At 58.4% G+C, this 11323-nt stretch overlaps 1 protein-coding gene across 1 annotated transcript; it reads right to left on the bottom strand.

Moving 5' to 3' along the window:
• Window positions 1-1111: 1111 nt before the first annotated feature.
• Window positions 1112-8629, bottom strand: NTN5 (netrin 5). The gene is made up of 6 exons (XM_004381834.1): window positions 7999-8629; window positions 3930-4118; window positions 3488-3637; window positions 3030-3083; window positions 2734-2814; window positions 1112-1488 (listed from the first exon to the last, which is right to left on the bottom strand). The coding sequence occupies exons 1-6, from the start codon at window positions 8627-8629 to the stop codon at window positions 1112-1114; spliced, it is 1482 nt and encodes a 493-aa protein (XP_004381891.1).
• Between the last annotated feature and the right edge of the window lie 2694 nt (window positions 8630-11323).

Here is an 11323-nt window from a genome sequence, read left to right as displayed (position 1 = left end):
CTTCAAAGACAGATTTGTTCATTCTTCTGGCAGTCCATATTCAATATTCTTCACCAACACCATAATTCAAAGGCATCAATTCTTCAGTCTTCTTTATAGTCCCACTTTTCTCTCAGGGAAGGAACAGGGTTGCTCTCCAAGTCAAAATGTACCTCCAGACATATCCTTTCTCTGAGATGCCCTCAAAATACTTTGCAGGGAAACTCTCCTGAAAAGATCACCCAAATTTGGAATTGTGTTGTTAGTTGTGGATGCAGGGAGCAGAGTTCAGGATGGCACGGAAAGCCTTAGGCCACGAAAACCTTCCATTCCACAGTACTTGCTGCTTCCTGCCTTTTTAGCCCCACCCCCTCTGGCCTGTATGTAGGTACCCAACTGTTGGGTGGGCACAGAATTCTGCTTAGAACCAAGTCACGTCACAGCACTCTGTGTCTCCCAATTGGCTAGTCTCCCAAGAACGAGTCTAGGCGCACTTCAAGGCCTGGTGAACCCCAGTCAGAATCCTCCTCAGATAGTCACTCAAAGTCCTTTTATTCCTTTCTCAGAGATCATCCTGAGGCCCATCAGCAACCAAAAGTTCCTAAATCTGGAACTTTGCTGCTGTCCCTTCGTTTGTCGTATTTGCAGGCTTTTCCAGTCATGCCTCTCCCACTAGTTCTTGGCCAATTGTCAGTCAACACAAGCGTGACTAGCACTCAGTGACTTCATACCAACGCCTTCATTGGATGGCCATTTTATCAGAGAGCTGTACTCTTCCTTTAACGCCCTGATTTCCTTAAGACCTCCTGTTTTGCCCCTAAGTGACCCCCCCATAACCGATCACGAGTCTGGAGACAATGCTCCACAAGATTTGAGACTTTATTGTAAGAAACAGCTGCATATATCATAGGCCAATTCAAGTGCTGAGGGGACCAAAAGTTCTGCTTGCTGTTTGCCGCCTTTTGTTAAACGTTTCTCACGCCTGCGCAGTGTTGGCGCATGCAGAGTGACGTAAGGGACTCTGCGGCATCTGAATGGCCGCTCTCTGAGGGACGCGGCGTCGAGGTAGCAGGCGTCGCTCAAGGTCGCCCCAAATTTGCTCCAAATTCGTTCGTTCACGTTTAAGGGGGCCTCAGCCCTGGCTCCACTGCTCGGGCCCGGGGCCCAGTGTCGGAGGCTGCAGGCTGCGGCAGCCCCCGGCGAGCTCCTCCTGCTGCAGCCTCCGCAGCGGCCGGGCCCAGCGCGGCCTCCAGGGCAGTGCGAGGCCGTGGCGATCGAGGACGAGGCGCGCGGGGTCCGGTCCGCCGGCTGCGCTGCCCAGCAGCAGGTAGTTGGCGCCGGGCCGCAGGCGCAGGCAGCCGCAGGCCAGGTCGGCGAGAGGCACCCAGGCGTCCTGGCCGCCCCGAGGCACTGGCCGCGCCCGTTGCCTGTACACAGCCAGGACGCGCACGGCTAGCCGCCACCACGCGGGACCAGCCACCTCGATCGCCAGTACTTGCGCGTGGAGAACTGCGGGGAGGGGTGGTGTTAGGCCCAGGTCCCGCTGTCCAGGTGGCGAGGAGCCCCGCGGACCAGAGGCTAGGCTTCAGGGAACCTCCCAAGGGGCGGGGCCTTGAGCCTTTGAAGGTGCAGGTTGGGGGGGGGCATGCCCTGAGGGTGAGGGGCGGGGCCTGTTGGGGAGGACAAGGTCAAAGCCAGAAGACCGTTTAAAGGGGGCGGAGCTTATGGCTGTAGGGTGGAGTCTCCTCGGGAATGGGAAGGCCTGACAGGGAGAGGAACATGGTGGACACATGTCAGGGTGGGGCTTTGGCAACCATATCAAGAGGGGCAGATCTTGAAATTAAACGTGGTGATTTGGTGGGGGCAAGTGCAAGGTCTGTAATGCGGTAAGATCAGAAGGTGTCAGGGGCGGGGCACTTGGGAAGGAGGGGCATTACCAGGGGCGGGGCTCTGGGGTGAATTTGGGGAACCAGAAGGAGGGCCATCTCTGGAACCTAAGGGTTAAGGTCACATTAATGGTAATTTGGAAAAGGCGGTTTCTTGGGGAGTGAGGCCAGACAGTGTTGGAGGCAGGGCTCTGGCTAGGAGGCTGAGTCTATCCTGGTGGGTGGTGGAGGGAGAAGGTTCCACCTTCGAAGCCTGAGGATATCAGTGACCAGATAATGTTGCTGAGGGAGAAGGGGTTTGGGGTCCTAGACCATTGAGGGAAGTAGCTGGGGCTGGTCTCTTAGATTTGTGGGCTGAGTGGACCTCTTAGGTGTCTAAGGGAGCTACATTACCTGAGGTCAGAGTTCCCAGGGTCACTGGGGTGGCAGGGGAGGAGTGGACTGATTGATTAGAGAACTATGGATTGAGTCTCTGAGTGTGAGACTGAGACTTGCGTAACTGGGACCCTGAAGGGAGGGTCTCTGAGATTGACAGGGCAAGGGCCCATTCCATTCAACCAGTTCCTGCTTCTCCTTGCATCCCCAGGTGGCCACCCCCTCCCTCACAGATGTCAGGCTGAAGGAGACACTGAAGCTCTGCAAGCCGAAGAACATCGATGAAGAGGAGGCACAGGAAGGTAGCCAACACCCACTACCCACGCTACCCCCCATTTGTCCCATCAGACCCTAGACCAGGAAGCGCCCTTTAGAATCCAACACCGCTTCCCATTTAAGATAAGGAAATCAAAGGTCAGAGAAGGAGGTGGCTTGGAGACAGATTTCCATGGAACATCTCCAGCCTCCAGCCCTGTTTCTCCCCAGCACTCACCATAGTCCTGCTGGCAGTACCTCCAAAGGCTCATGTGCACCCTGGTGTCCGAGATATTGCAGTAGTTTTGACACTGAGGGTCTGGGGAGGGTCAGGCCGTCTGCAGTGGGCTCCTGAGGCCTGGACCACAGCGTTCTGCCCCTGCCCATTCTTGTGTTTGATCTTGATGGAGAGCTTGGCGCCCAGAGCCTTGGGACAGGGCTCAATGGGCCACCCCTGAGCCCCCACCTGGGGGCCCAATCAACCCATCCCCCGTCCCTCTTGCTGCCTAGGAAAAGCACCCTAGCTCATCTTACCGGAGCTGTATGCACCAGGAGTGGTGGCAAGAGTGGTTGTTGCCTCTGGAATTCCTGTATGTGTGAGAGAAAGAGACCAAGGAGCACTTTAGCAAACCCTTAGTTCCCACCCCACCCACTGAGGAATCCAGGCACCCAGACCCAACGTGTCTGTTCCCTTAAGGCCCAAGAGTGTGAGCACCCTTTGACCTTCTACCCCAGGAGCTGGAATCCTGGTCTCCAGCCCCCTCCTCCCTCAGACCCAGGAGTCCAGGCCACCAACCCCCTCCTCCCTCAGACCCAAGAGTCCAGGCCACCAACCCCCTCCTCCCCCAGACCCAGGAGTTTGGACCCCCGTCTCCCCTAGACTGCAGACTGCCAATCCCCCCTTCCTGAGCACCTCGGTCCAGCCTCCAACCCCTGGGGGTGTCTTGCTCCCGCCCCACTCAGGCTCTGTGGCCCTGCCCCTCAGGACTCACGCTGGCAGGGCATCCTGGGGGATCGGCTCTGCTGGTAGCCAGGGCCACAGCGGTTGCACCTGAGGCCCGTGACCCCCAGCTTGCAGGAGCACTGCCCACTGGTCTGGTTGCAGACACCACCTGTTGCCCCAATGGGGTGGCACTGGCAGGCTACACGAGGAGAGGAGCTGGGGGTGTGGGGTGTCTGCGTCCAGATGCTCCCTCCCAACTCTCAGCCCCCTCCTCCCTCAGATCCAGAAGTCCAGGTCCTCAGCACCCTCCTCCCTCAGACCCAGAAGTCTTGGCCCCCAGCACCCTCCTCCCTCAGACCCAGGAGTTCAAGCTCCCGGCCTCTCCTCCCTCAGACCCAGGGGCCCTGGCCCCCCGGCGCCCTTCTCCCTCAGACCCTGGAGTCTAGGCCTGCCTCCTTTCTGCCTCAGGCCCAGCTCCAGGCCACACTCACCCCGGCAAGCCTTTCGGCTGGTGATGGGTCGGCTGGGGTCCCTCCAGAACCCCGGCTGGCAGTAGTGGCAGTGCCGCCCGGCTGTGTGGTGGCGGCACCGCTCACAGACACCCCCGCTCAGGCCACCGGACAGCCTGAACAGCTCAGCGTTGAAGCGGCAGCGTCGGGCGTGCTGGTTGCAGGAGCAGGCTAGGAGGGAGAGTGGGCAGGGGTACGTCAGGCTGGCCTTCCTGTACTTCCCCCACCATCCCCATCCCCAGCCTTCTCCCTGCTGCCCTCAGGAAAGGAAATAAAGTGAGGGTATGATGTAAAAGGGACTGACTGGGGGTGCCTGGGTAAGCCTGGGATCAGAACCTCTTCATTCCCGTCTTTAAAACGGGTGTGTTGGACTAGAACTGGGTAAGCCTGAGGGGCCTCATGGACTTTCTGAACTTCCTTGTGAAACTGTGGGCATGTAAAGGGGAGCAGGGCTCAGGGTGTGGGGTGTGGAGGCAGTCAGGCCTCTGCGCCTATGTCTTTTACTGAGTTTCTTGGGCAAGTGACTTCTTTCTGTAGCTGTTTCCTTTTCTGTGAAAGAGCATTTGTAGTGTCTACTTCATGAGGATTAGATGAGATAAAATAGATATAAAGCGCTTACCCAAAGCCTGGCACAGACAAGGCTCTCCCATTTAGAGTTCTCACGTACCAGGTACTGTGTGCTAAGTGCTTGACACATTTCATACTCACACAGCTGTGCGAGGCTGGTGCTCTCATCATCCCCATTTTACAGATGTGGGAACTGAGGCACAGAGAGGTGAAGTCACTGGCCCAAGTTAGCGCAGCTGGGAGTGGTTGGGAGTGGGATTTGAGCCCAGACCTTTTGGCTCCAGAGTCTGGCTTTACCAGATATTCTCTAAGCCTTCTCACACAGCTCCCATGAGAATTCTTTAACACATGCATTTTTCTGGGGAGCACTCATGGGGTTTTCTAAGGTGGTGGCTCTCAAATCTTAACTACTGCTTGGAATTGCTGGGGAAATGGTTTTTAAAAATGCAGATTCCAGGGCTTCTGCTAGGTGGGGCCCAGAACTCCATATTGATAGCAAGCTTCCAAGAGTGAGATGCTGAGACAGGTAGTTCATGGACCACTCATTGGAGAGCCCTGGGTTTATGGGGTTATTGGCTCCTGAAGGTTTGCAAGGGCTGAGCTGGTAGGTCCCCAAGAGTCCAGTGGAGTTGTGTGATGGTCAGGGAGCTGAGACAGCAGTGTGTGCTTGGGACAGTGACTCCCCCGCACTGAGCCTCAGTGTGCTCCTGGCCAGTGGGAATCTCGATTGATCTCTCCTCCCCTTTTTGGGGGCATGAGAAGTGACGGTGCTATTCAGATTGTTAGTGGATAGAGCCAGGCTGTGGAGTCCTTCTGACCCAAGTGTCGTCACCTCACGTCCCCTCTGAACAACTTGAACAAGCGAGGAATGACGGGTGATGTCAGTGAACTGAAGCCTAGACCCTTTTCCATCACACCTTGTCAGTCTCTCACCCAGATTGAACTTGGGGGTACAGTGCCCAGCACAGCCTGGGGGCTGTGGTGATCCTCCAAGGGACAGCCTCCCTGGCTCCTAGGCCCTGTCCAGGCCCAGGGTGAACCCCACCTCATCCCCAGGCCACGTGAGTCCCCCTCCCTCCCTGTGCAGGGTGGGCAGACCTGGTTGGTGGGGATGGACCAAGGGAGATGCTGACCAGCTCTGAAGTGGGGCAGATGAAAGCTGGGGTGGGGGTGGGGGTGAGGGAGGAGGGAGACAGGGAGGACGGTAGCCTCCAGGGAAGCCCCAAGTGGGGATGAGGACAGGATGGGGAGCTGTGGAGAATGATGGCCTGAAAGTTGGTCCACAGGACGTCATCTGAAGAAATGGCGGGCAGTGAGGGAAGCTCAGGGAACTGTGTGCCTGTGTCTTTGTGTGTGTCCTCATTTGTCTATGTCTATGTGTTTCTGTGTAAGGAACCCTGGTGGTGCAGTGGTTAGGCACTCAGCTGCTAACTGAAAGGTCAGCAATACGAACCCACCAGCCGCTCTGTGGTAGAAAGATGTGGCAGTCTGCTTCCGTAAAGATTACAGCCTGGGAAAACCTGTGGGGCAGTTCTGCTCTGTCAATGGGATCACTATGAGTTGGAATGGACTCAACGGCAATAGGTTTTGAACGGGATGTTTCTGTCGGTGGATAGAATTACTCCCAGGGCCTGGTAACACATACCCTCTACCAAAGACAGCAAGATGCAGTGGGAGGAGAAGGGAGGATGAAGGAGCTGACAACTTTGTCTCTGAGGAGGGGCTGCTGGAGAGAATGGGCTGGGACTCTGGAAGCACCTTGAGGGGATCGGGGTTTGGGAGGGCGAATGGGGCCTGGAGGGCGGCTCAGCCATTGGCTGGCCCAGTGGTTCCCGGTGGGGACATCTAGGAAGGCCTGAGGCACTGAGCCCAGTCCCAGGGCTGCCTCCTGGTAGCAGTGAGACTTAGAGCAAGTGCCGCATCCCCTCAGGGATTACCTTCCTCCTCTGGGGAATGGTAACATTAGCAGATGCTCGGGAAGCTCTCCCTCCGTGCTAGGTACCATCTTAGGCTTTGTTCTAAGGGCTTTATCTATTTACTACCTCATTTAATTATCACTACAGCCTGTAAAGGAAATACAGTTACTATCCCCACTTTAACTCTTCCCATCAACCCATTGCTGTGGAGTCAATTCTGACTCATAGCGACCGTATAGGACAGAGTAGAACTGTCACATAGGGTTCCCAAGGCTGGAAATCTTTACAGAAGCGAACTGCCACATCTTTCTCCCGTGGAGCGGCTGTTAGGTTCAAACTGCTGACCTTTTGGTTAACAGCTGAGCGCTTAACCACTGTGCCACCAGGGCTCCTTATCCCCACTTTATAGATGAGGAAATGGAGGCACAGAGTCACCCACCTGAGGTCACACAGTTAGTAAGCAGAGTTGCTGGGATTTGAACGCAGGCAGGCAGCCTGTCTGCCAAGGCCGTGATCCTGTCTGCTTCTCTGGAACACTTTGTGTAACAGTGCCTGACAGGAGCTCGGCAGGTACGAGCTGGCACCCCAGAGCTCGGCTTCCCAAGCTCAGATCCTGCTTGTGCCAGCTACTTGCTGTTCGTCCTTCAGTAAAGGACTTCCTAACTCTAGCCTCACTTGCCTAATCTGTAAAATGGGCCTAATGACAGTACCTGCCTAGCACATTGTAAAAAAAAAAAACATTGCTGTCAAGTCAATTCCAACTCATAGTGACCCTATAGGACAGAGTAGAACTGCCCATAGGGTTTCCAGGGAGCACCTGGTGGATTCAGACTTCTGACCTTTTGGTTAGCAGCCAAACTCTTAACTACTACGCCACCAGGGTTTCTGGCACATTGTAAGTGATCGCTGAATACGTATTTAATGAATACTTTTCCCATGTGGTTGGCCTGAGGAGTCAGGAAATGTGCTGCTGCCTTGTTCTCCTACAACCATTTGAGAAATATGCCCAAGCATCTGCAGCAAGCCAGGCCCTGGACTGGGGTTCAGGAGATGCTAGACATATTATTAGGACCATCATCATGATCAGATGAGTGTTGGGGAGAAACTAAACCAGTTGCCATGGAGTCAGCTCCGACTCCCGGCGTCACTATGTGTCAGAGTAGAATTAGGCTCCATCAAGCTTTCAGTGGCTGATTTTTCCGAAGTAGATCACCAGGCCTTTCTTCTGAGACACCTCTGGGTAGACCAAAACCTCCAACCTTTCTTTTAGCAGCCAAGCAGTGTGTTAACCATTTGCACCAGCTGTGGACAGCCTGGGCCCCCAGTAGGCAGGTAGGCAGCTGGACATCTGTGAGCCAGTCCTGTCTGCAGCAGGAATGCAGGGCAAGCAGGTGGCGGAGGGTGGGATACAGTGAGAAGAGGAGAGGGGACTGGGCCTGAGAAGCAAGGAGCTAGCAGTTCTAGGGAGGGAAGACACCACCGTGGCTCCTTGGGGACAAGGGACCAAGGGACTGGCCCCTGGAGAGCCATGGGGCCAGGTGAGGGTATGAGAGTGGGCAGGCACTCACGCAGACAGGGGTGGGGGTGCCGGGGCGTGGCAGGCCGCCAGGGCCAGTCGCGGTGGGATGGGCGGCAGCTCTCGCACCCAGGGCCGGTGGTGTGGTGGCGGCAGCGGCAGCGGGGGGGCCGCAAGCGGGCCGCGCAGCGGGCAGCATGACCATGGCACTGGCAGCGGCCTCTCACGCCAGCCGCAGCGAGTCCTGCTCGGCTTCCAAGCTCGACGAGGAGGTGGCTGGCCACCACGCTGGCCTTAGGGCCTGGCGGGGCACGGAAGGTCACCCGCTCAGGGCCTCCCAAGGCCCCGGGCCAGGCAGGTCTGCGCCACAGTAGCCTCCAGGGACCCCCTGCGGCCCAAGCAGCAGATAGGACCAGGGCCGGGGATCCTGGGGTGCAGAAGCGCAGGCTGATGGACGTCAGCAGGAAGGGAGCGCCCAGGGCCAGGGCCAGGCTGCCATTGCAGGAGGCCTGGAGGCCAAGGTCCATCCCCGGGGAGAGGGCACAGGCCTGAGGGCAGGAGGCCGTCACACCAGCCAGCTGGGTCACTGGCGGGAGGCAGAAGCGGGGGTGGCCCCCTGGATCGTAGCATGGGTCTGCGGTGGCCTGGCTCAGGAGGAACAAGAGGGCAAAGGTCACGGGCATGGTCCGGCCTTGTGGAGGCAAGCACCTGGAGGGAAGAGGAGGGGCTGAGGCCTCAGGTTGCCCCTGGGAGACCAGGCATGCAGCTTCTACCCACTCCCCAAGGCTCTTCTGTGGAACCCCAGCATTCCACCCCAAGCCCCCTCCCCGGCTGCTTCTAAGCGAGGAAAATAGTTCCATCTGGGGAGAATTACTGTTTACATAACCCAAAGGGGAAAGAACGCAAGCAAAATTGAGAATTTTGCCTGAACTAATCCGTAGCTTAACACCCCAGAGCTATCCGTCAGTGTCGAGGGGGCAGGGGCCCTGGGGAGGCGGGGGGGCAGAGAGGGACAGATGGAGACTCAGGCAGAGACAAAGAGATAGAAAGAGATGTGAGCTGAGAGACTGAGATGGAGAAGCGGAGAGACACAGGCCGAGGGAAAGAAACTGCAGAGAGCGGGTAGGCCCAGAGGGAGGCAGGGAGGCCTGGCAGATAGAGGCCAGGCACCCAGAGTCCACAGGGAGTGGGAGGCCTGAGGCCCAGAGCCTGGGGGGCGGGCAGGCAGGGGTGCCAAGCCCCGAGGCACCTAGTGAGAGCTTGAACAACAACAGGCCGTGTCATGCGGGCTGGGCTGGGCCGCGGGAGGGATCAGAAGCAGAGGCCGAGCCGGCCCGCGGGGATCAGAGCAGAGGCTCTTTCCCACGTGGGGCCCTAACCTTGTTCTCCACACCCTGGGCACGGAGGGGGATTATCGCCAAGCAGCCCCGGCCTCCCTGCGCCCCCCTGCCACCCACCCCAGCCCTCCATCCTTAACCCTTTCCCACCCGGGTAAAAAGCCCAGAGAAAGGGATGGGCACAGCTGGAGGCTGGAAGCCTGAGTCCCTGGGGCTGGGGAGCAGGACAGCCAAGTCCCTGTGGGGTCAAGAAGGGGGTCGCCCAGCTTCCCATTAGGACATGGCACTGGGTTTCTGAGGAGTCTGTGATCATCCCAGCCCCCGCCTGCCATCCTAGGCTGCAGGGTCCGGGCACTGGAGCCCCCACTTTCTCCACTAGCCGTAAGTGTTCCCAGAGCAGATGGGGGAGCAGATGTCTGGAGTGGAGTGATGGGTGATGAGGCGGAGAGTGGCAGGCCAGCAGGAGCATGAGGCAGGACAGGGTGCCCAAGGGGTCACAGTCCAGACCCCAGAGCACTCGGCCCTGCACTTCCCAACTTTCCCTGCTTGCAGCCGGCGGCCCCCCACGAACTCACTCAAGACTGGAGGGCCTCGGAGCCCCTCACTCTCTGAATCTGGGCCCAGGCATGCATGCAGGCCCGAGTCTGGAAGTGTTGGGAGGGACACCCCGGGGTAGGGGGTGACATCTCCCCCAGCTGAGCTCATGGCCCTTCTGCCCCCAACACTGCTGCCATCTGCAGACATCTGCCTCCCCCACCAGGCCACGGGTATCGCCCTCCACCCCTCGCAAGAGCATGATGCCATGTTGAGCTCTCATGGGGGCATTTGCCCCCGTCCCTCGGTGTCGGCCTAGGTGAGGACCTGGCCTGCTGCCTCCCTTCTCTTGCCCATGTAGTTCGGGGGTGCCACTTTCTGGCCCTTAGCACCTTGAGGAACCAGACTGCGAGTCTTCTGGTGCTCCTGGGGTCCAGAAGCCGGCCCTTCCTGACAAGGAGCCCAGGTGTCCAATCCCCAGCCCTTACCCCTTCTGGGACCCGTATCCCACCCCAGCTCCCACCCCCCCGCCCCCGCCATAGTCTAGCTCTGGTCCCATGAGACCAATAGTCAGGCCCCCACTCCTGGGTCTTGGAAGGTCCACCTGGGACCCAGGCTTCCTTTCCCCCACTCTTTGCACCCCCATTCCCACCCTCTAGGCCCCTGACTTTAGCCAAACCTGTGCCCAGGAAGAGGCTCCTCGGTGCTCCTCACATGGCCTCCCCGCTCCGCAGGAGCTCAGCGGCCGGCAGTGGGCTCACCGTGGTGACGAGTGTCTGCTCTCAGGCCCCAGGCTAGTGGGGGTGCTGGGCGGGAGTTCAGAGCTGAGTCCACAGAATCCAACACCACCGCCTCCGCCAATTTCCTCACCAACTGCAGCCCCGCTCTCCCTGCAGGGACCCGCGTCACCCTGGACCTTGTGGGACAAAACCATGTGGGACTGGAGAGCCATCGCCCCCCTGGGCCCTTGCGGCCACACAGAGCCCCCAGCTGGACAGCCCCAAGCAGTGTGTCCTAGGAAGTTCAAGGCAGGTAGGACGGCAGCAGGATGGGGCTCCTGGGTTTGGTCCCCCTCCACTCACCTCTAGCCCCACTGATTCCCAGCGGCGCGGCTCTGTCCCGCCACGTGGTGGCTGCATTGGCTCGGGGAGGGGGCTGACCTTCAGGCTGGCACACATTGAGGTGGGACGGTTTCCATCCGGAATTCAGCTGGGCCTCTACCCCTGACTGGGTGACCCCAAGACAGCCCCTTCTCCCCTCTGGAACCTTCTGTCAGTTGCGGGTTAAATGAGTGTTAAGGTCAGCCGCTCTCAAGCCCTAAGAGTCTGTGCTCTTGGAAGGAGCAGACCAGTCGCCAGGAAACCCAAAGACCTCACCCCGCTCTTGGCGGATTCCCAAAACGGTAGGGACAGAGGTGGAGGAGATGGGCGTGCCTCAGAACCCTGTGGCTCTGGTGGTCGAAGGGAGAAAGCAGGGACCCCCAGGGAGCACAGGAGGTATGGTGCA

The sequence above is a fragment of the Trichechus manatus genome, unplaced genomic scaffold (assembly GCF_000243295.1).
Source record: "Trichechus manatus latirostris isolate Lorelei unplaced genomic scaffold, TriManLat1.0 scaffold00087, whole genome shotgun sequence".
Taxonomy (NCBI): domain Eukaryota; kingdom Metazoa; phylum Chordata; class Mammalia; order Sirenia; family Trichechidae; genus Trichechus; species Trichechus manatus.
The sequence above is the reverse complement of the archived record's forward strand: the minus strand, read 5'-3'. Positions and strand labels throughout refer to the sequence as shown.